The sequence below is a fragment of the Apis cerana genome, linkage group LG7 (assembly GCF_029169275.1).
Source record: "Apis cerana isolate GH-2021 linkage group LG7, AcerK_1.0, whole genome shotgun sequence".
NCBI lineage: Eukaryota > Metazoa > Arthropoda > Insecta > Hymenoptera > Apidae > Apis > Apis cerana.
Window position 1 is genome coordinate 1,358,877 of NC_083858.1, and position 25,590 is coordinate 1,384,466.

At 21.3% G+C, this 25,590-nt stretch overlaps 6 protein-coding genes across 12 annotated transcripts; 4 read left to right on the forward strand and 2 right to left on the reverse strand.

Annotated features, from left to right (window-relative positions):
- Positions 1-47: 47 nt before the first annotated feature.
- Positions 48-1,346, forward strand: LOC108002489 (eukaryotic translation initiation factor 3 subunit H). Its single transcript, XM_017064205.3, has 2 exons — positions 48-450; positions 522-1,346. Exons 1-2 carry the CDS (start codon positions 188-190, stop codon positions 1,267-1,269), a joined length of 1,011 nt encoding a protein of 336 aa, XP_016919694.1. The 5' UTR covers positions 48-187; the 3' UTR covers positions 1,270-1,346.
- A 126-nt stretch (positions 1,347-1,472) lies between these two features.
- Positions 1,473-7,565, forward strand: LOC108002503 (sorting nexin lst-4). 2 transcript variants are annotated; one of them, XM_017064226.3, is made up of 5 exons: positions 1,473-2,400; positions 2,573-2,762; positions 2,853-3,316; positions 3,391-4,086; positions 4,178-7,565. In XM_017064226.3, the coding sequence occupies exons 1-5, from the start codon at positions 2,386-2,388 to the stop codon at positions 4,427-4,429; spliced, it is 1,617 nt and encodes a 538-aa protein (XP_016919715.2). In that variant the 5' UTR covers positions 1,473-2,385; the 3' UTR covers positions 4,430-7,565. The 2 variants fall into 2 exon arrangements, with proteins under 2 accessions (XP_016919715.2, XP_061933522.1); XM_062077538.1 differs by having other exon boundaries at positions 2,876-3,316.
- A 2,835-nt stretch (positions 7,566-10,400) lies between these two features.
- LOC108002457 (calcium/calmodulin-dependent protein kinase type 1) lies at positions 10,401-15,601 on the reverse strand. 2 transcript variants are annotated; one of them, XM_017064141.2, is made up of 8 exons: positions 15,459-15,601; positions 14,244-14,378; positions 14,077-14,151; positions 13,714-13,976; positions 12,538-12,678; positions 11,946-12,072; positions 11,355-11,392; positions 10,401-11,250 (listed from the first exon to the last, which is right to left on the reverse strand). In XM_017064141.2, exons 1-8 carry the CDS (start codon positions 15,566-15,568, stop codon positions 10,826-10,828), a joined length of 1,314 nt encoding a protein of 437 aa, XP_016919630.1. In that variant the 5' UTR covers positions 15,569-15,601; the 3' UTR covers positions 10,401-10,825. The 2 variants fall into 2 exon arrangements, with proteins under 2 accessions (XP_016919630.1, XP_016919631.1); XM_017064142.2 differs by having other exon boundaries at positions 10,401-11,211; positions 11,305-11,392.
- Positions 15,602-15,876: 275 nt separating this feature from the next.
- LOC108002458 (non-structural maintenance of chromosomes element 1 homolog) lies at positions 15,877-20,231 on the forward strand. Of its 5 annotated transcripts, none has more exons than XM_062077541.1 (7): positions 15,877-16,015; positions 16,941-17,029; positions 17,136-17,277; positions 17,507-17,702; positions 17,811-17,924; positions 18,012-18,135; positions 18,206-20,231. In XM_062077541.1, exons 2-7 carry the CDS (start codon positions 16,972-16,974, stop codon positions 18,292-18,294), a joined length of 723 nt encoding a protein of 240 aa, XP_061933525.1. In that variant the 5' UTR covers positions 15,877-16,015; positions 16,941-16,971; the 3' UTR covers positions 18,295-20,231. The 5 variants fall into 5 exon arrangements, with proteins under 5 accessions (XP_061933525.1, XP_016919632.1, XP_061933524.1 ...); XM_062077540.1 differs by lacking the exon at positions 15,877-16,015 and adding an exon at positions 16,128-16,269; XM_028669056.2 differs by lacking the exon at positions 15,877-16,015 and adding an exon at positions 16,131-16,269 and having other exon boundaries at positions 16,919-17,029.
- LOC108002454 (coiled-coil domain-containing protein 174) lies at positions 18,314-20,539 on the reverse strand. The gene is made up of 2 exons (XM_017064139.3): positions 20,340-20,539; positions 18,314-20,184 (listed from the first exon to the last, which is right to left on the reverse strand). The coding sequence occupies exons 1-2, from the start codon at positions 20,409-20,411 to the stop codon at positions 18,664-18,666; spliced, it is 1,593 nt and encodes a 530-aa protein (XP_016919628.2). The 5' UTR covers positions 20,412-20,539; the 3' UTR covers positions 18,314-18,663.
- Positions 20,540-21,924: 1,385 nt separating this feature from the next.
- LOC108002455 (myb-like protein X) lies at positions 21,925-24,658 on the forward strand. Its single transcript, XM_017064140.3, has 3 exons — positions 21,925-22,064; positions 22,158-22,624; positions 23,031-24,658. The coding sequence occupies exons 2-3, from the start codon at positions 22,183-22,185 to the stop codon at positions 23,945-23,947; spliced, it is 1,359 nt and encodes a 452-aa protein (XP_016919629.1). The 5' UTR covers positions 21,925-22,064; positions 22,158-22,182; the 3' UTR covers positions 23,948-24,658.
- Positions 24,659-25,590: the final 932 nt, after the last annotated feature.

Genomic DNA, 25,590 nt, shown 5'->3' on the forward strand with positions numbered 1-25,590 from the left:
TAAAATTTATATTAAAGTATTATACTATAATATTAAACGATTAGTTCCATATCTATACTATTTATTTTTCTATGCTTTGCTTTTTTAAGCATTAGATTCTTTTTAACTTAACTTAGATTAATAGAAAAATAACTGAAAACGTATGCTAAAAAGTTTATTTTAAATCAATACGAATTTTTAATTAAAAATGAATTCAAGAACTCAAACTAGAAGAATTCCTGAAGTAGAGCCTAGAATAGATTATGTGCAATGTGACGGATTAGTAGTCATGAAAATGGTAAAACATTGTCATGAAGAATCAATGAGTAATATGGATGTTGCTCAAGGAGCTCTTCTCGGTTTAGTTGTTCAAAATCGTCTTGAAATTACGAATTGTTTTCCTTTTCCTAAAAATGATGAAATTATGGACGAAGAAGAATATCAACTTGCTATGATGCGTCGTCTTCGTTGGTAAATTATATTCAACTTAAAACTAAATGTACAATAGATAAACATAATTTTTAATTTGTAATTTTTTTCAGGGTAAATGTTGATCATTTTCATGTTGGATGGTATCAAAGTGCAGATGTTGGTAATTTTTTAAATGTATCTCTATTAGAATCACAATATCATTATCAAACTTCCATTGAAGAATCAGTGGTACTTATATATGATACAGCTAAATCAGCTAGAGGTTTTTTGACATTGAAAGCATACAGACTTACTCCACAAGCTATACAAATGTACAAGGAAGGTGAATTTACACCAGAAGCATTACGTACTTTAAAAATTGGTTATGAGAATTTATTTATTGAGATTCCAGTTGTGATAAAAAATAGTAATTTAACTAATATAATGATGTCTGAATTGGAGGAAATGATTCCAGAAGAAGAAGGTACCAAATATTTAGATCTTGGAACAGCTACAGTCTTGGAAAATCAATTACGTTGTTTAATGGATCGTGTAGATGAATTAAATCAAGAAGCTATGAAATTTAATAGATATCAACAACTGGTTGTTCGTCAACAGCAAGAAAAAAATAGACTTTTAGCTAAAAGAGCTCAAGAAAATGCTGCTAGAGCTGCAAAAGATGAGCCTCCATTACCAGATGATGATATAAACAAATTGATGAGACCATTACCTGTTCCACCTAGATTAAATCCAATGATTGTTGCTGGACAGATTAATACATACAGTGAACACATTTCACAATTTTGTGCTCAAAGTTTAGCAAAATTGTACATTACTCAAAGTCTTCAAAATGCGAAGGAATCAAAATCTTCACATTAAATTATTTCTATGACTGTAATTTAAAAGTTTATAATAAAAAAATAATACTTAAAATAATAAAATTTCATAAGAAAATATTCATATTTATCTTCTTTTTTTTTAATATTATTATTATTTCTAGTTTGAAAGTTTTTATTATCTATAAAAAAAAAAGGAAAACTCAAAAAAATGTTATTCTTATGAAATTATTGCTTTACATATTAAATATATTTTATATTTATATTATATATGTTAAAGATTATATATATATATATATATATATATTACATAAAACTGTATACATTATAATGAATATTTAACATTTAAAAAAATTTATAAAATCAATAATTAAAATTTATTAATAAATAAATAATTTAGTTTTTTTTATTTTATGTATTCTAACAAATTGCAAATTTTTATATATTTATAAAAAATTAACATAATATAAAGAAAATATAAACAATATTCAATATAAAAATACTCATGAAATATTTATATATATGATAAATTTCTATTTAATTTCTTTTTAATTATATATATAATCTAAAAATGAATTTATATAAAGTTTCACAATTTAATTGTACTTATATAAAGTTTCACAATTGTAAAATAATTTTCTTTTTTAATTTTATATTTGTAATTGTATAAATGGTATTTTGGTTTATTTAAATGTACATTTCCAGACAAAAGTATAATACAGGACGTATGATATAAAAGTTAATTCATAGAGGCGGATCCGAAATCAGTATCGGATTGTAATTTCATGTACCCTATGTTTCATATCTAACCTCCAATTACAGAATAATTTTTTGTATATTTTTTTATTGAATTATATTCCATTTATTTATTTATCTCTATATTTAGAATTTGTTTTCGATTTAAATACAGATATGTTTTATATTTAAAAAGTACATTGTACTAAAAGAGTATTATGTGCGATAGATAGTAGTGGTACAGTCGTTTAAGTTTTTCATTTATGTGGCACAGAATCGCACACACGTTAAAACGCAAATACGTAAATGTCAATCATATGGCTAAGTAGATCAATGTATTATGTGACCGGGCGCAATTAAATAATTTGAAATAAAGAAAATTTGTCATTAAAATTCGAAATTATTATTAGTATATGTACTTACAATGGAAGGCCACCAGGTACATAAACTTTAAGAAAAAGAAGTTATGAAGACAAAAATGATCAATTTGTCATTACAATAGTTTGATCAATTCTTTGTATCATGACTCATTCTTTATGCGATAGTGACGGATAATTTTGTTCTTTTTCGAATATATTTTTGCCGCATTCTCACTTGATGTTTTTTTCTAGGTAAGAGCGCTATACGATTTCACAGGAGAACCAGGAACATCAGAATTGTCTATTACAGCAGGAGAAGTATTGTCTGTTATGAGAGATAATGTGGGTGATGGATGGTGTGAAGGTTTTAATCAGAGTGGAAAATCTGGATTGTTTCCAGCAGCATATGTTCAAATTATTGAGACTCCAACATCTGTTCCTAGTATATTTATTGCTTTATTATATATAACAAATTTGTAATTAGATATATTGATTTAAAAGATTATTATATTTAAATTCTCGTATGTATTAGATGTCATGATATCATCCCAACAGAGTTCCGGAGATTATTGGGATGATGATTGGGATGATGATTCTGAAGTTGGTCAAACACAAGCATACATTCCTCAACAACAACAACAACAACAACAACAACAACATATGTTACAATTATCACAGCATCATAGTGTTGATTACGGAGATTTAGTTTCTATACAAACTATTCATTCTGTGATACCTGAAAGGCCTATACCTAATATACCAAAGAAAAACAATAAATTTTCTACATTAATAAAATCTGGAGAAGATAGCTTTTTATTAGGAATGAAAGTAGCAAATGTTCCTGAAAGTGAAAAAATATATATTGATGAAAATGAAAATGGACGTCATAGATGGGTTTCAAGAGGAGAACTTTATAGTTGTGTAGTTACATCTCCCAAAAAAGAATCTAAACTCAAGGGTCTTAAGAGTTTTATAGTTTACCAACTTACCCCAACGGTATATAATTTTGTATTTTATATTATTTTAATAGAAGAATATACAAATAATATTAATTATATTCCTCATTATAGTTTAACAATATTCAAGTTTCAAGAAGATATAAACATTTTGATTGGTTACATGAACGTTTGGAAGAAAAATATTGCTTTATTCCTATTCCACCATTACCAGATAAACAAATATCTGGAAGATATGAAGAACAATTTATTGAACATAGACGCACACAACTGCAGGAATTTGTTGATTATGTTTGTAGACATCCTGTGTTGGCGCGTAGTCGCGTCTGGGAACATTTTATAACATGTACAGATGAGAAAAGATGGAAGGCTGGCAAAAGACAAGCAGAAAAAGATGAATTGTTAGGTGTAAATTATTTTAATGCTATTCAATGTCCTGAAACAACTCTAGATGTTATAAAAGTAGAAATTCAAACAGATACTTTCAGTAGATTTATAAGTGGATTAGATCCAGTAGTTAAAAATTTTATGGCTATGGCTGTTGATCAAACAAAGAAAAACCAAGTTCTATATAAAAGAGAATTTCAGAAAATTGGTCAAAGTTTTAATGCATTAAGCCATGCATTGGAAGGAGATGACAGTAGTCGAGGAAGATTAACTTATGCATTAAAGGTGACAGGAGATGCTTATAATGACATAGGCAAGTTATATGAAGAACAACCTAAATTTGATTGGGAACCTCTTGCTGATAAATTTCATATTTATAAAGGAATTATCAATAGTTTTCCAGATGTAATTAGTATACATAAGGTAAAAAAAAATTTTATTCTTTATTATTGATATAATTTTATTAATGATAAAAATTTTAATTTTTTTTGTTTTCTTTCATTAATTTTTTTAGACTGCTGTTCAAAAACGAAAAGATTATGAAAAATTAGTAAGTGAACACAAAATGGAGCCGCAACAATTACGAGATCTGTCTCATCGAACAGATGTAATTGCACGTGCTCTTCTCGCCGAAGAAATGCATTTTCAGACAGAACAAGAGATTTATTTAACTCAAACCATGAAAACACATCTTACAGAGCAAATTAGTTTTTATCAAAAAATAGTAGATAAATTACGGGAAGCGTTAAATGCATATGAAGAGTAAAATATATATCTAATTTAATATAAAGTTATGTATCCATTGAAGCAATATTAAGGAATTTTTTATTGTTTCTTGTTGATATATCTACTAAGATATTTATAACATTACTTATTTATAGAAACTTTTGTATATAAGCTATATAATCTACAAAATATTCATCTTTTGTTTTGATTTCAAGACTATTTTTTTTTATTTATTTTTTAACTAATAATAAATTGACCACACCCAAATCAATTTATTGTTACTAAAGATAAAATCAGTAAAAAATTTGCATCTTGCAATTGCATAATTTATTGTTATTAGTAAAAAAAAAAAAAGAAACGAAAAATATGGATTCAACAAAGTTCACAGTTTAAATTTTAGAAATTTGGAAACATGCAATTTATAAATGAATTGAAACATAATGATTATTTATTAACAAATAAACGATATTTTTAAATTTCATATAATCAAAACAAATTAAGAATATTTATACATTTCAGATATTTCATCGATCTTATATGAAAAATTGATACAAATAGATCAGCAATATCATTTATAAAACGATTTCTAGCTGTAGGAAATTCTTATTCTCTTCATTGATATACTTTTTTAATGTATATTTTTATAAAAAAATTGCATTGATATTAACAAAATTATACATTATCATAAAGTATATATACTAAAAATTCTTCAGAGAAGAATTTGTTTCTCTTATCAAAGTTATCATTTCCTATTTTTTTTTATCTTTATTTTATATTTCGAATAAAAATGTTTGTTGAAAACAGTAAATATGAAAAAAATCTGTAGAAATATTCGTAACAAGTGGTAATTTTTTCAAGAAACATAAAATATCAATAAAATATTCTTCATTATTGCTTCAAAGGAGATGCAGTTTAAGATTGCTTCGTTTATAATATCATTTGGTATAATATGTAATATTCAAAATGTATAAACTGTATGAAATTTTAAACATACTTTGTTTAATTAAGTGATAACATTAATTTTATAAATTGCATAAAGGGGCCAATAATTTATTTTCAGATATTAGTATCAAAAGTATAACATATATAAAAATATGCAAATATATTTTCTATTTATAATATTTTATCATTACTTATTTCAATTATATGATTAGATATCTTTAATACAACTATTCAAACAAAAGAAAATGATATTAATCTAAATTAAAATAAATTAAAATAAATGAAATATTATTATTTAAAAAGAGAAAATTAGCATCTACTAAGCGATATTATTAACGATGCATAATAATGTGCATATCAATATCAATATTGATATGCATTGTGTATCAATATTAATGTTACTCTTTCGTGGCTGCTATTTTTTAAAATTTAAAAAAATATTTTGTAACTTTTTATTCACATACTTTAATTACGAATATTAGTTTAACCATAATTTTGTTATTAAGTGTATACAATATCTAATATGTCATTTATATATTTTACTATATGATATTAACAAATCCGATAAACCAAATTTTAAACATTATTAAAATCAACATATAAGTAGAAACTAGATTATATTAAATTATAATCTAGTACAAAAGTTTACATTACATTTTATAATAAATATATTCTGTATAGTTTATTATTTTTTATTAATTTTTTTATATATCATAATAATAGTTAATAAATATTAATATTATTTATTAATATGTATCTATGTATGAATCATGTAATTATTGTAAAATAATTTAAAATATTGTAAAGATTTCACGAATATATTATCATGAATTAAAAGAATAAGAAAAAAAATTATATTACAATCAAGTAAAATATAAATAACTGTAAAAAAATTAATTATATTATGTAATGTAAACTTTTTTTAGCAAGTTATTTAATAAGTATTTATTTATTAAACTATTCTTATTCTAAATTAATTGATTTTTGAAACATTTTTGAAAATTGGTTTAAAAAAATCAACATAATCATCATAAATCATAAGTTGATCCATAATTTTATATTTTATAAAGGCAGCCACTATATTGTAAATTTATATTTTGTCTTTATTATATACAAACTAAAATTATTACAACATTTATTAGTTAACAAATTATAAATTAAATTATATAATTTTTAATGCATTTAAAATAATTTGTATAAAAAAGATAGCTTAATTTTAAGCATACAGAAACATAATTTTGTAAATTTATTTATCATTATTATTATTACCATTTACATCAACTATATGTTCGTTTTCATGTCCGAAATGAAAATATCATTAAATATGCATTAAATTAAAGTGTAATTACTTGTTCCATAATTTATCTTCTGATATTTTTATTTTATTTTTAATAATCTTGCAACTTAATGTCATTTAAAGAAATGAGTATATTAATGTGATAATCAAAAAAGTTAAGATAGCTAATAAAAATATATATTTATATTGATATTTGTATAGTTTTATAAATATATATATATATATTTTATTCATCAATATCTCATGAAATATCGAATACTTCATGTATAGCACCATAATTAAGAAATTAAAAAAATTAATATGTTAAATTCAAAAAATCAATATTTACTTTTTATATTTATATTTTTCTTATTTTTGAAAATATTAATTGTAATATGTTTAATTTAGAAATAGAAATTATAAAATAAAAATTAGATATTTTATATGTTTTCGAAAAATTGGCGATCTCAATAATTTTAACACATTTTTTTTAATTTTTTAGCATATAATATGTGTAATATATATTGGCACTGTAAATTAAGTTAATATATTCTGAATATTAAAATCTTCTGTATAGGATTGATAAACTCTTTTCAATAATTTTTCTAACATTGATTTTCTGTATTAATTATAATTTAACAATGAAACATCTGAATAATCGTTTCCACAAATGTAAGCATAACAATTACAAGGCTTGTGCAATGAGAAAAGTTACAATAGGAAGAAGTTATTCCTATAATCAATTAATAAATATAGAAGCGTAAATTACGCTTAATTTAGAGGCAACAATTAAAATATTTTAACATTCTCCCTCCCTCGCTCTCTTTTTTTCTTTCATTCTTTTTTTCTTGCATTCCATACACTCTATCAGTCTGGCGTTGTTTTTTCTTTCATTGAATAAAACTGCAATAACAAGTTGTTTTTTCATCACTATTTAAAATCAACTTATTTTTATAATCACATTTTACAATGTTCCTGCCGATATGTTTATTCATGTGGCACGGTTTTATCATTTTTGTTTCTTCATTTTTAAATACAAATTAAGCTCTTTTAATTTCCTTCTAAGATTTTAAATTACAAGCTCATCAATAACGCATAAATATTTAGCGTAAAAAAATGTTTATTAACGAACCTTTCTTATTAGATGACACGATGCTGGTTATAAAAATTATAATAAAAATTTCATTAATTTAATTATTGGTAAACTTTATTATCGTTTATTAAATATTTTTATTTCAAATAAAAATAAATCGAGTAAAATAATTTCCTAAATAAAGAGTAAATGATACTAATTTTTGAAAAATATATTTTAATTTTTTTTTTTTTTTGATATTCCATCATCGCGTCATCCAAGGCACTTTAGAATGGTACGTTATTTTGCAATGAAAAACCTGTTATTAATTGAAATTTTGATATATTATAATATTTCCAGAAGAATAAATAATAATCATTGAATATATCTTAAATTCGACTGCACGCGTCATTCTAAATCAATTTATATATATTTTCTTTTTTTTTATTAGCACAATATATATATCTTATAATTAATATAATTATTATCGATTTCAAAATTATTACGTAGCATTAACACGAATTTTTTTATAATATTAACTACACAAATAGTGCCCGGTACACGGACGGATGTCTAATATATTTCAAAGTGATTATCGTATTTATTGTTTAAAGTTAAAGAGAAAGAGTAATTTATGATAAAAGGAATGCCCGCTCGATAAATAGCAATAATTTTCTTTCTATGTAATACATAATTTTATAAATTCAATGAATATAATTTATATTTATTTCAAAAAAACACGAGAAAACACTGAATTATCATTAATACAGTTTTTCGCATATTAATATGTAATGGATTTTTTTATCAATATAATGAAATCTAAAAATATTTTTGAAATAAATTAAAATCGATCATAACTATGAAAAATTATTATTTGACACATTCCAATTGAAAGGAATTTATTTTTTATTTCAAAATTAAATATTATATTATTGTAATTTTTTTTTATATTCATATATCACTGAAATAAAGTATAGTTAAAATATTATTATCTTAAAATTATTATGGTAATTTATAAAAAAACAAAATAATATTAAAAATATTTTCGAAAATTTCATTAAAATACCTGTTATAATTCAAATATTGAATACTGCATATGATTTGTTAATCTTTTTGATTATAAGATACAAATATAAATAGCTAATTATATATTATCTTTTTAGATCTTATATACAATATTCTAATATTCGTTACATTTTTTCGGCAAAAAAATGTTTCAATATATTTAAATATTTTTGTTTGCTTAAATATTCGTTTAAAAATCCATTACTCATCAAAAACTTCTTACTATAAGATTTATTTTTTGTCATTTATTTTTCAATAAAAATTAAATTTCTGCTTAATTTTATTTATTTTCTTGAATTCAAAACTGATTATTTTTTTTTCAATCAATTTTTATTGAAAAAATTAATTTTATATTTATTTAATTCGATTTCATCTATTTTTTAAAAACGGATTAATGACGCATATAGAGATTCGATTGTAATGTGTAATATATAATCGCAATATTTTATAAGAAAATATTAAATACGAAAATATTTATATTGATTTGTTAATAATACATAAAATATCAAAAGTACTTATACACTTATATTAAGAAATATAACGTATATTAATAGTATGTACATTCGTTTGTAATGTAAAAATCATTAGTTTTTAACTAATAAAATTCATATAATGAAATAATTTCTTGAATATAAATGATTAGTTCTTAATCAATTATATTCAAATTTGTGCTTTTTTATTTTTTCAAAAATAAATCAATTTCATTTTATATATTATTTAAAAAAATATATTAATTTCTAATAAAATAGAAATACAATGATAAAATATAATTAAATCGAAATATGAATTATATAAAAATATAATTGCCCTTAAAAAATTGTAAAAAAATTAAAAATTCAATCTTATATATAATTTATAATTTATACATAATATTTGCTCTTTATATTTGCATCTTGCAAAGAGATGAAGAATCTTGTATGAATTATATACATTTCTCATTAAATTTTACTGCAATATATTGATAAAAATATGAGCAGAGTAATATACATATATTAAATCTAATTAATATATTTCTGTTCTGGAATTTTTAAATTTTTACTAGTATCACTATGTAATAAAATATACGTAACAGAATATCTGTATATAGTGTATATATATATATATAATATTTTGCAATATACTGTACATAACTGTACATAAATAATTTTGTTTATCGTAAAATAAAATATATTTTAATTATAAAAAAAACATAAAAACAAATATCAATAAAATCAAATCTTATACAGATCTTACACAACACGATTTCATATGGCAAGAATTTTTTTCTCCTTGTAACCTATTTTATAAAAAGCTTATTTAGTTTGTCTTTTGTATTATATTTCTTGAAAAACTACTTTAAATAATATATATATTATATTCAATCGTACCATTTATCGAAAAGTACCGGGCAAAAAACTGCATATTGGTTCGTGAAATTTAAAACATATTTAACTAGAATACAGTAAAATGTTTATATCGCAAAGAATCATCTAAACAACTACTATTCATTACACCAAATTTTATAAAAGATAAAAACATGTCGTTGTACTGTTCACATTATTTCTTCTTTTTTTTTTTCTTTTATATATATATTTAATAGATTTGATCGAGCAAAATTTTCCGTGTGTCACAAAATTTCACAATTAGCATTAAGTTTATTTAAATTATCAATTATTATTTTTGCTTGATCAATGTTTTATTATTGTTTAAAATCTCTATTAACTATAGGATTTAATTTTACTGTAAATACATATCAACATAGATAAGTCTATTTAGAATTTCGAAATAAAGCTTGTAAAACTAAGAAGCGCGATAAAACGAGAAAATTTAAAAAATCGCCTTATATCGCGCGGGCTGTATGATAGAGGGAAGTGGAGGAGAGGAGGAGAAGGGTAGGGGAGGAAGAGGAAGAGGAGAGGGGAAAAGGAATTATGATGTGTACTTTTGTAATATATATATATAATCGGTGGCAACCATATCACAGGAGACCACAATAAAGCAAGTTAGCTGAAATCTATACAAATTCTTACCAGAATTAGAATATTCGGCAAGAAAATAACCAGTCGTCCAACAGTTTCTCATTAGAAGAAACTTAATATGACTCAACTTTTCTTATACTTTCTTTGTTTTCTAAGATACGATATATTCGTTTGAAATAGAGTAGACAGAGCAGTGCGTGTGCTACCCCACAGCTTGAAGCGTTTGTTGCGTAAGTATAATGGTGAACTTGGAGTGATTGGAATGGGAATAGGATTCGAGGCCACCAAGCTTGACATTGACAATGGTGACTCGCGTATTTCCTTCAATTGTGATTGGTTGGAGACTCCACTGATCTGGATTGATGACTGGGGTTGGATTGCGATTGATCGGGGTATGGCATGAGATTGCCGCTGGAGGGGCCTGTTGATCCTGGGCCCTGTTGCTGTTGACCGCTGTTGAGCGCCAACCGTTGCATTTGACGTATAACCGTGGCTGCGTGATAGGCTTGCTGCAACCATGAGAGAAGAGGAAGACTTTCCTACGGAGCCTGGCGAGCAAACACATACAATCAGCAGCTTGATAATCATATAATCATACTAACCTTCCACCTTGATTTGGCGAAATTTTTTTTAAGTTGTTCCGATACAGTACCATGGATATTTTTATTGCTAGCTGCATTGCCGGATATCCTGAAAAATATCAATTTCACGATACTATGTTAGATATGAAATATAATTAAATAAAATATATTCCTTTTTATATTTTTTTATTTATTAGTTAGCTATTATATTTATTAATTATTTGTATTGTATTCATTTTTATAATGTTAAAATATTTATTTATATGTAAGAATTATTAAAAATTTTAATATGAGAGTTATAAAAATTTTATTTTTAATTTAAAATGAACTTTATTATTATATATTCTTACTTTCTTACTTTATTATATATTCAATCCATATATAATTTAATAATTAATTTTGTAAAAGAATAAATTCATATTAATATGTAATGAGATTAATATAATCCTTCTACTTACTTAATCAATACCTATTTTATTATTAATAATACAAATTAAATTTCCTGTAATATTTTCATTACTTAAATTTAAAAATATAACTATTTGAAATTTAAAAATATATTTAAAACATGTTCAAAATATTACAAATACTTTAATGAGGAAGATACAATAATTTTAATAAAACAAGTTATATATGATATCTGAATACAATAATGATCTTACCAAGGATGTGCAAGGGCTTGTTTGCAAGTATAACGTTCTTCAACATTGACGCACATCAATTTGTGAATAAAATCCTTTGCAGAGTCACTGATATCGTCCCAGTACGGTGAATCAAATTCAAATTCACCTATAACAGTCTGGTTAGCTTCTTGGTATAGAACAAATGATTTTATTATGATTTATTTGCTTTTTGTATAAATTACTTTATTTGGAAAAAATATTATTCATTTCACACTATAAAATAAATTTGTTTCTTATAATTGACTATAAAATTTTTATGCTTTCATTTTTTTATTTAGAGATATTATTTTATTATCAGATATTGATATAGAATTAAATTTTTAATCTTAATTTTTGAAATTTAAACAATTAATGACTTCCACAAGCTGTGGACATACACGAAAGATTATTTACTTACTACACTAGCATGTATATAACAGCATACTAAAACTAGAATAGTACCTTAAAAATGAAAATTTTAAGTTAATTGATAGCTGCATGTGTTTGTCAAGCTTAAAAATAGCACTAGTGAAATCATAGTACAATCCTTTCAAATTCTAAAAAAATTTAAACTTTAAAATAGGTTTGTTACCTTTTAAAATTTGTGCAAACAGGTTCGCATCGTTTTCATCATAAAATGGCGGATAGCCGCATAATAAAATATAAGAAATGACTCCTATACTCCATACATCCACAGCTTTTCCATATGGTTTTTGTGCTAAGACTTCTGGAGCTATAAATAAAAAAAATATATATTTAAATTTTATAAAAAAAATTAAATCATGCATAAAATATTTGATATTAAATTGGTTTTTCTCGAAAATAATAAGTTTTAAAAAAAAATAATAAAGAGAAAAATTTTAATATTTTTCATGGTGAATGTAATAATGTATAATGAATTTTACATATTTGTAATTTATTCAAAAGATAAAAATAAAAAAACAATTTTTTAAATGAAATAATATAAATTTTTTTATATCATATAAAATTATATAAAATGAATTTAAATATATTCCATATTAGACTCAGAAGATGAAAAAAGAAAAGATGAAAAATGAAATAAATAAATGTTTCTTACTATTATATTTACTAATATATTGTATTGTTTGAAATTATTAATTTATTAATAGTAAATATAATATTTGATTTTTTTTTATTCATTCTGATTTTCTCTAACTTTGAAAGTCATAATATATATGTTACACGTCACATCAAGAATTTGTCTTGATGTGAAATTTTATATATTTCATTTAAAAAATAAAAATTTACTTTTCTTTCTTGAATAACATTGCAAATATAAAAAAATTGTATATATTATCATATTACTAAAGATTACTATAAGAATCACTAAACTTTTTTTTCTGTCAAAAACTTTTTTAAAAATTTACCATTTTTAAGAAAAACAATTGATTCAATATATCGCAAATATAATGAATAATCTATAATATAAAACCATAATGAATAAATCTATATATAATATTAATATATTTATAAAACATCTTTGAAATCAATTTAAAGATTAGAATAAACATAAACATACAAAAAATATCAATTAAACAATTTATTTAATATACTTATTTATTAAATTTTAAATAATTTAAATTTGCATTAAATAAAGTAAAATAGTTAAACTGCTAATAATTTAATAACTTGAAACTTAATAAGTTTTCAATATTTTTTTTATACTATATTTTTTGTTATAGAATTCACTCCCCTAGATATCCTAAATATTATTCTATGTATGTAGATTAATAAAATTAAATCATACCAACATATCCTGGTGTACCACAAGCAGTTGCCATAATACCAGAATCTTCCATTTTTGATAGACCAAAATCACTAATCATAATCTTACTATCTTCATCTGGATTATAATATAAAAGATTCTCGGGTTTAAGATCCCTATGTACTACACCTTGATCATGCATATAATCAACAGCTTCTAAAACTTGTCTTATTAAACCTGAGGCATCTTTCTCTGTATAGGAACCTTTTTCAACAATTCTATCAAATAATTCTCCACCAGTAACTCTAAGAGAAAAAATATTAGATATATATTTATAAATAGTAATTCATAAATATTTAAGAAAATAATATTTTATAAATATTTGTATTTAATTTAACTACTTACAATTCCATAACTAAATAAACTTTATGTTTATCTTCAAATGTTTCCAATAACTGAACAATATTAGGATGCGTTAACCTGAAAAAATATAATTATAATTAAAATAAATATGAAATTATTAATAGTGAAAAGAAACTAAATAAATTTATTCAAGAAAATTAAAAATATACCTTCGTAAAACTCTAATTTCATTTTCTAAAGAATCTTCTTTTCCTTTTAATGCTTTTTTATCAATAATCTTTACAGCAAACATTTGTCCAGGTTTTTCCTTACTTTCTGCCAAACGTACTTCAGAAAAAGCACCTCTATATAAATAAATATGAACAAATAAATTAAAGTATCACATATTTGTCACATCACATAATATAAATAATGCAAGATTTATGCAATTATTTATATTTTTATTTATTATTGCATATTATAACAATAATATATATATAACAACATTATTATCTAGTTACAATTAATTATAATTAACTTTGCTTATATTATTTAAATCATAATAAAAAAAGAATTCCAATATGATAATAGAATTTTTAATGAATATAATATCACATGTTAGATATTGTGAATTTATAATATTGTGATTAAATCTGATGAATCTGAGATGTAAATTTATGAAGATTATAATTTAAATAAAATAAATAAAATTTAAATAAAATTAATAAAATATTTAAAAATTAATAGTTAATAGTTAATTAATATTTGTTTCTAACAAGAAATACTTTCTTTTTTCTAAATATTAAAAATATATAATATATTTATTATACAATATAATAATATTAAAAAATATATAACACAAATTAAATTAATTAAAAAAAATTATCAAGTTAATTAAAAATTAAATTTTCTTTATAAATATACCAAATATAACTCGCTATTGCTTTGCTTGTTTTATTGAATATGTTTTATTTTTTTGTTTTATTGTATATTTATAATTTAGATTCTAATTTAAACATAAAATAAAATATACAAAATTTAAAATTACATATATAAGAAATATACATGCATATAGGAATTAAATTGTGCCAATAAATATTAGTAATTATTAAATGCCACAAAATGAATCTATTTTTTATGAAAAATAAATATTAAAAAAGATCCATTTATTATATGGTTCAAAATTTGTATATAAATATCTTTATAATATTAAAAAAAAATAGTTTTATTAATTTTTTATATAAATTTTAATGATAAATGTAATGTTTAATGATAAAAACGTAATATTACATAAAATTTATAATTAATCATGTTATTAATTAAAAGATTATTTAAAATTTAATTTAAATATAATATAAAGAATATAAATATAAAAATCTCATGCAAATGATTCTATTATTTTTTGATATGTAATCCGTATTGATATACATATATAATATACATACGTTCCAAGTAATTCCTTTAGGATGTATTTGTCCTCAACAGACGGCGATTTATCATCTTTTCCATCTTTTTTAATCTTCTTGTTCGAATCTTTTTTACCGAAGAGTGGCATCTTCGGATTATATTATTATAGTATAATTTCCACACACTTAATTTCAAATCCCTAAATCTTTTATAATAATCTTCTAAAATTTAACAGGTTATGCGTTTGTTAACCAAAAAGATATTCACACAAAAAGATATAAAGAAAAACTTCAATGTCTGTAATTTCTGATCAGTTGGCAGTGATAATAAAGAAAAAGAGATCGTCGTCAAACACTTCGTAAAATCATCGTTTTAAAGCAATGTATGATCATGAACTCTCGACCTTTCTGCATGAAACGATAGCAGATAGCTGTACACTACGATGTTCCACTTTATGCTTATCCGTGGACCGAGTTTGACACGTATTCGCGCACTATTCTGCTACTAAAACGTTCTATTCCGCGTATCAGGCTCAGGGTCGCGGCCTCGCGCCCTCGCGATACAACTTGTACTATGCAGCAGATAGTTCTGATGTGTACGTACTAATTCTTTAATTTTTAATCCATTTATCATATGGCGATATTTCCTTTGTCATTTTTAATAAATAGATGTTAATATTCAAATGGATCATGTTCAACCCTTAACTACACATCTTTCATTCATTGCTTTTCTCTCATAATATTCTCATAAGACTCTCTAATACTCTATACTATCGCGTTTTAACTAGTCATAGTCCTATACTCATTACATTCATCAAAGATAATAGTAGAAATGCAGTATAATGCAACAGTAAGTTTTAGTTTAAATAAATAATTTTATAATAAATAAATAATAAATGAATGAATAAATAATAAATATAAAATTAAGTAATAAGTAAAAATTTTATATAACAACTGTTTAATTTTATGAAAATTATTTACTTATTCTTTTTATTTTATAATTGCATTTTTTTCTGAAAAAAATTATCTTTTTTTGATATAATTTGAAAAACATTAAGAAATATATTTCAAAATTATTTTTTCATTTTATTCATTATATTTTGTATTTTGTATCCATAAAAAATAATAAAGATATTTTTGTGAATTAAAAAAAAGTACCATGAAATCGTAAAAATAAAAAAATATCCTTTAATAGTACTATCATAAATACGTATAAAATTTTTTGTTCCTAGCATATATATATATATATATACATATATACTTACATATAGTAATTTTTTAAATATACATATTAAATCCTGATAAATGATCGAAGATGGTAATGTCAATATAATAATAATAATAATAATAATAATAATAATAAATTATCAGAATATTTATTAAAATTTTATAGTTATTTACTTACAAAATATTGCGATTTTAACAAAAATAAACAATTAATAATTTAAAAAATAAAATAATTTTGATAATTTTATTTACATATATTACATATTTATCAGATAAATAAAACATGGTTTATAGCAATAACCACAAAATAATTTTACAAATACTTATGAATGAAGGTTTTTTAAATGAAAATAAAGCAAAAGAATTCGTTATCAAATTATTTAGTAAGTAAATTCTTATTTAATTTTAAATAAGAATTCAATTTCATATATATTTACATTTATTTAAAATAACTTTCATACATATTATAAATAAAATTGTATATTTCAGATAATGATAAAGTATCAATAATAATAAATCAAATAAATGAGCAATTACAACCTTTAAATATGTTAATTAAAAAAGCATGGTGTGAAATTACAGGCCAGATATATTGGATTTTAATAAGCACTGTATTTGATGAAATAACCAGGTATATTTGAAATTAAAATAACATCAATATATTTGTTTTTATATATTTTATTAATATTAATATTAATTGTAATTATTTAATTTGTTAAAAACATTTTTTTTTATTTTATCTAGAATTTATAATGAACAAATTTATAAATAAATAAATTGATATTTTTATTTTATTTTTCTAATTATTAAATAATAATATTTATAAAAATATTTCTTATAATTTATTAAAATTTTTTTAGATTTCAATCTGAATTTTCAAAAGATCAATTAGCTTTATTAAGAACTATATTTTCTGAAATTATAACATCAAATAATGGATGTATACAAAGTACAATATGTTTAAATTTATGTTCTTTGCCAGATGTAAAAATATCAAAAGCAAAAGCCGAAGAATTTCTTGATGATATAGTTAATAGAAAATGGTTGGCTTATAAGGTAACAAACATCAATATATTATTATTCTATTTTTATTATTTAATATTAATATATAATTCTATAATTAATTAGCGTTTTATTGATATTATGATTTTATGATATTTATAGGATGGTTATTATTATATGGGTGTAAGAAGTATAACAGAATTAATGCCATATTTTAAAGCTACTTATGAAAATAATTTAAATATTTGTAATCTTTGCAAACAGATTATTTTTCATGTATGTTATTGATTATGTCATTAAATATATTATGTCATTAAATAAATTATGTAAGATTTCCTACTAATATTTATTTTTATTAATTAGGGTAAAAAATGTAATAATTGTGAAACTTTTTTTCACTTATATTGTTTAAAGAAATTTATTATGATTTATAATTCCATAAAGTGTTCTAATTGCAACACAATGATTTCAGATATTGATTTATCTGGTAATGTTATTTTTTTATGAATAAAATTAATGAATTCTTTACTTTTTATAAATAAAATTAATATTTATAGGTATATCAGATGACTGTGATCTAGCAGAAGAAAGTATGGATAAAATAAAATTATCTCAAGAAAATAAAAAATTCTCAAGAAAAAATTAAATATAATTAAACTGTAAAATATTTTTTATAAATATATTTTATTATCGTAAATAATTCTATTATAATATTTTAATCATCTATCATCTCTTTTATGCCAGAAGCACAAATGTAAATTTTCTATTTGATGTTTTTTTATAGTTAACTTCAATTTATAATGATAAAATAGTTTATAAAATTGCATTTTGAAATAAATATTACACCTCAAAAATGTTACTCTTAATAATTATTTTCATATTTAAAATATGAATCCTTATAAGTCAAATTGCATTCTTTGGTATAAAGAGAATGATATATGATAATGTCTATATGTATATTGTTACAAACATATATTATATTTAAACATATTATTATATAAATTTTATAGATATCTCAAGTGTTTTGACTTTTTTCAAATTTTTCTCTCAAATATTTAAGACCAGCTGCTATACTTGCTTCATCTATATTTCTATTTGGTATCATCTGATTCTGTAATATATTATTGGATTCTTGTTGTCTAAGCTGAATTTGTTGGGTAAAATTATTTTGATTTATTGTTTTATTATCCTCAATATTAGAATCATTTATAATTAAATTAGGAGGAAGTGGTATATTATAAGTATCTATATTTACTTTATTATTAGTTTTTATATTACTCTGAATATTCATTTCATATGGTTGAAATTTCTCATTATTATTAATTCTTAATGCTACATTAATATTTTCAGAGTTTAAATAACCAGCACTTTTGAAATTTTCATATACTGGTCCAAATTCATTAACCCTAATTTTTCTACATTTGTGAATCCATTCTTCCTGAGACATTTCATACCAATGAGTTCTTTTTCCTAAAAATTCTCCTAAAATTTTTATTTTATTTTCTTTTTCTATTTCTTTATTTATTTCTATATTTTGATTTTCATTACTTTCTTTTTCTTTAATTTCAATCAAATTTTTTTCTGCAATATGTATATTATCTGATGTATTTTGATTATATTCACTATTTTTTTTTCTGAATTCTTCTTCTACTGTATCTATTGGTAATCCTGCTCTAATACGCTGTCTAATTTTAGCTGCTTTTAATCTATTATATTCCATTTTTTCTTTCAATTCTTTTAATTCTTTTATTTCTTTCTGTTTTCTTTCCGTTTCCTTCCTTAAATTGAATAAATTTTCCTGTTGCTTGATTCTTTCTTCTTCATCTTGTGAAAATGCATAATAACCAACACCATGGGTTCTGGCTTCATCAAATAAAATATCTTGATAATGTATATTTACTTTATCAGTTAATTTTTTTGTTTGTTCTTCCCATTTTCTTCTCATAATTTCTATTTCAGGTTCTTTTTCTTCTTGAGTATAATTTTGTTCAATAATATTATTTGTTTTTGGATCAATTCCTTTTTTATTTATTATTTGTTGTTTTATTAATTGATCTTTTTCTTGCATTAAACATAAATCTTCACGTAAACATTTTCTTGTGCGACCAAAACAATCTTCATATTCTACCCAGTCATCTTCATTTTCTAATATTGCATCATTTTCTTCATCTTTTTGTAATAATTCTTCTTCAGATTCATCTGATTTATTTGTGAAATCAACAAGAAAATTTTCATTGGTAGTTTTAGATTTTTTTAATTGGTCATACAACCTTGCCTTTGCTGTTAACATTAATTTTGACTTTTTATGAGTATCAATATCTTCAATATACTCTAATTTTTTCAAATTTTCATTTTTATGTTCCTCTTCAGTTTTTGAGGATTTTTTTTTCTGCAATTTTGGAATACTATAAATTGTTTCTGATTTTAATTTTGCTTCATTTACTTCATGTTGTTTTTTTAAAAGTTCTGCTTTTAAACCCACAAGAGATGAAAAATTTACATTGATTTTTTTTGTATTATTCATCATTGAATAAATCTGTTAAAATATTAATATAATTCAATTTCACTTGAAAATAATACAAACTAATTTAAAAAATCTCGATAATGTCACATAATATTTATGATTTGTATTTTATATTTGAGTACAACATTGAGTGAAACATAAATTATAGGTTATAATAGATTACTAACATTTACGGTATTTGAGATATAAATTTTAATATCAAAATATATAATTATAATATACACACAACACACACACATACACACACATACATATATATATATATAAATTTATAATAATGTATTTTTTAGAACTCTAATTTTAAATAACATATATTTAATATTTTATTTATGAGAAAAACAGCATGAATGATATCTCATACCAATATATCAAATCATTAATCTTAAGCATACTATTTTTCGAATAAAAAAAATCAAAATTCACATTATATTATAAGAATTAATTAAAGTTACATAAATATCACTTATATTATTTAAATGAATATTATAAATATATTTTTATAATGATTATAAATAATTTAATTAAAAAAATGAAAACAAGAGAACATTAAAAGAAATAATTCTTCTGGTTATATAAAAAAAGAAAAAAACTAGATAAATACAATATTTATTTATTAATATTAAGAATAACATTAATATTCTTTTTTTACAAATATAAATAAAAAATAAATTTAAATTTTATATATTCAAAATATTAAATTTTGTCATTAAATTTTATATATTCTAAAAATACTATTTCGAATATTATTATGTGACTTTATAATATAATCTCTGCTTATATCATGCTTTTTAATATCTTTAATATTAACATTTTTTAGTATTTTTTAATTTCTGGTTCTTATATTTGATAAAAATGAAAATTTAATAAAAATCAAAATATAAAAATATTTAGATAAAAATTGCAAATAATAGTAACAACAAAATCATAGTTTTTAATGATTTAACTTATTGAATTCTATTTTTAATTAATTTATTTCTATTAAATATAATAATTAAATATAATAATTAATATTAAATATTAAATACAATTTAATTTTAGTAACATAATATTTTTGAAAAGTTAATTTGTATAATATACATATTTCTATATTAATTTCTATTCTATTTCTATTATATTTCTTATTATTTCTATTATATTAATTAATTTTTATTATTTTTTTTATAATGATTAACTATAAGAAATACAATTCATAAATAAATAACTTTAATAAAATTGAAAATGTATAAGATTTCATTCTTTTATATATTATTTAAAATTATTTAAAATTACATTATAATATAATGTACATAGAAAATATTTTTAAAATAAATTTTAATTTGTAATATTAAATTATAATACTGCCAATATAAATATTAAAAGAAAACTTATTTAGAATTAAATAAAATAAATTAAAAAATATGAATATTCTATACTTTTCGTAATACAGCGAATATTTCTGACTTGAAATATTAATTAATTATATAAATATCCTGCAAAATATTTAATTATACAATATTTAATTATATAAAAGACATTGATAAAAAATTAAAATTATTTAATTTTACATTAAAATAAAATATCTTACACTATAATTACTAGAATTTTGAATTAATTAAAAGAATGTAAAACTATAAGTCCTTAGGCTCGATTCTTAAGTGATATAAAAAAAATTTTATAAAATAATTTGTTTACTTAATTATAAAGTTTTGTAAGATATAATTGCATATATTTAGAAATTTCAGTTATTGAAAATTTGATCCATTGATATTCTGACGCCATTTGTCAATCCAAAAATCGATTGTCGATTATCAAATCTATTCCAAACTTGAAGCTGCCGATCTGCTACTATGTTAGTCATGTAACTTGCGAACACCAGTTAATGCAACGGACACGTTAATGCACGTTGTACACCGGTAAGTAATCGGTTGATGTAGTGAATCGTTTATCGTCTTTAAAATTCATTGTATATTTAAAATATAATAAAGTTATATAAAATTTGTTTTTAGATAATTCTTGAAATTGTGGAATGATATGGCACCCCGTAAAGCTGCAAAACATTCAGATACAGAGGTTGTAGACAGAGCAGCGGAAGCCGGCGATGTGTCGCCTCCGAAAAGAAGAAAAGCCGTTGCAAAGAGTGTGAATAAAAACGATGAAGAGAGGCAAATTAGACTGCCAAGAGCTGCAAAATCTACGAAAATCGAGCAAATAGAAACCACAGATACGAGTTCAACCACAACTAAAAATACGAAAACAAAAACTAAGACATCATCGATTGCTAAAAATGCTTCGGCATCCGCAAAAACGAACTCTAAAGTCAAGTCTATGGTAAAGAAGAGTAAAGAAATAGAAGAAAAACTTAATGCAAGTTCTGTGAATATAGATATTGCAAAAAATACTGAAGAAACTGAAATAAAAAAGACACGTACCAAAGCTACGATAAAAAAGGCGGGAATAGATGTGGATGAAGAATGTACGTATTTAAAATTTCTTTACGAATTTTAATATTATTATTCGTATTTAAGTAATAATTTATGAAAACATAAATATAATAATGTCTTCTTTATCAATATTTTGCTACTTATTTGATTTTTAATGTAACATGATGATTATATAATAATAAATTTTGGACAAGTTCTTTAAATATATATAATCATATAAAAAAATTCTTTATTTTAAAGTATAAAAATTTTAGTATATTAAGTTATTTAGGATATATATAATAAATAAGAATATTTATAAAAGTTCCTTCATAAATATATATATATATATATGAGGAATTATAATATATTAATATATGTTAATATAATAATGTAATGAATATATATATAATCTATATTTATTTATTTATATATATAATAATTATATTTTTATTTTAGCTAGGGGAAGATCAAAGGGAAAAGCCAAAAAAGAAGCTGTCAATGAAAATATTGAAAATTTAGAAGCACCAACTATTAAAAAAAAGTCTGCAAATATTGAAGTAGTATCAAAGGATAGTAATCCTAAAACAAAAATAATAAAGAAACAAACTAATATAGATACTGAAATAAAAGGTAAAGGTGCCAGTAAAGGTACTAATAGAAGTAAAACTGCTATTAATAATGAGACTGAAAATAATGATAAAACTGAAGAATCTATAATATCTATAAAAACAAATAAAAAGTCAATTGATGATAAATCCACAAAAATTACAGTAGCAAGAAAAAAAAGAGGCCGTAAAAATGAAATTAATGCTGAAAATATCTCAAAAGATGATGGAGAATCAAAAGCAATAGAAGAATCATCCTCAGAATTAATGCAAACTAGTGATAATGAAAATCAAGAAATTCAAAATAATCAATCAGAAGAAACAGAATCAATTCAAACTACTAAAAAGGGAAGAAATGTAAAGAAAAAAGAAACATTACCAAAGAAAATTACTAAAATGCGTGGTAAAACTATTAATCGTAATATTGATGCTGGTTCAAATGAAGATGATACTGATGTAACAAAAGCAATTAAAGAAATACAAAAGAAAACAAATAAAGAATTTATATCTTCAATAGCTACTACAAAAAGAGGACGAGGAAAAATCTCGGAAAATAATTCATCAGAAATATTAATTAGTAATAACAATGTGCAAAAATCATCAGAAGAAGATATTGATAAAAAGCTAGATTCAGAAAAAGAAGAAACAAACAAAATGTACATTAAAATGTCAGGAATACCTAAAAAGACAGATGAAACACTTGTGATTAAGAATCAAATAAATGAAAATAATATAATAAGTACATCAGTACATGAAGAAGAAATTTAATGCTGTATGTTCTATTTTTTTTTTGACATGTTTCTTGAAAAAAATATATCATTAATATTTTAATATATTTGATAAAGATAAAAATATCTATGAGTATTTCTGTGTTTAGGAATACTAAAGAAATATATGTTTTAAAACTTCAATAATACATTTTGGTTAAATATGTAAACAATATTTTGCAACATGATTATTCTTGCGTTTTCTTTGAAGTATTTTGATAATATAATTTTGAAATCCTCTTGTTAATATAAGAGATTTAATGACGAAAAAATGTTATTTTTAATGATACATAAAAATATTTCTTAATATATTTCTATAATAGTTCTACTAAATTTTAAAAATAATCATTGATAATTAAATTCATTTCTAACACAGGAATGCCAGTGTTTTTCAATAGTATATTGCTAAAAAACATTTTTTTCAATTTTCTTAATTATCTTTAATTTTATTTAAAGATAAAAGTTGAAATGTATCAAAAGATTTATATATAAATTATACCAACAAAGCATATTTTATAATGTTCTGTAGTATATCAAACACAGATTATCATAAATAACCACAGTTGTTGTTTTTTATTATATTTTTATAATTATTAAGTAAATATTTTTGAATGAAATTCTACAAACATTGAAAAAGAATAAGAAAAAAATATAAGTAACTCTTTTTATATTGAATTATTTTGAGTTAAATAAATATTTACATTCATATTAATAATTTGATTATGATTAATAGTTTATAATATTTACATTTTTGTGTTTTTTTTTTTTATAGTAAAATTATTTTTAATATTTGACGAAAATATATTATTTCTGGGATAAATTATATTTTATTTAAAAATATTTTTTTTTATCCAGATATAATTTAATATATTTAGTATTTTTAATAATAAGATTTTACATTATAATATAATGTTCGCATACTTAATATTTAATATATTTATATATACGTGCATAAATCCACAAATTGGTACAAATATATTTCGTAAATATATTTATGAAATAATATTTATAAAATAATTAAAAAAAATAATTAATCAAGTATTATTAAAAATACTTTAACATGCTTTTATTTTAATAATTCAACATTCAAGTTTTTGTAATAAAAAATAATTTACTATTTATTTATTATTTCCTTTTTAATTGAACTAAAATTAATTTATGTCATATCAGTTAGAATTTTTTAAGCAATTGCTGTAATTGTAATTGCATAGATTAATATAACCTATATTAATGCATATTTTAAGTAATAATAATAATAATAATAATAATAATAATACATATATATATATATATATATATATATATATATATACTTTTTCAATTATACTATAGTTTTATTTAAATAAAAGTAAAATCTTTTATAAATATTTTTATAAATTTTTGTTTTTCTTATTTTGTTTAATGTAAATATAAAAATATTTACATTATTATATGTATATATAGACTATTAAGTATATTATTATTAATAGTAATATTTGTGTAATAAATAAATGGTTACAGTAATTTTCAAAAATATGTAATAATACATTTTGAAAAATAAAAAATTATAAAAATTCTCCTATTATATATACAAAAATTGAATTAAACAAAATTGAATCGTGAAATTATTTCAATTTTCGCGCTTAAATTTAAACTTCAATTTTA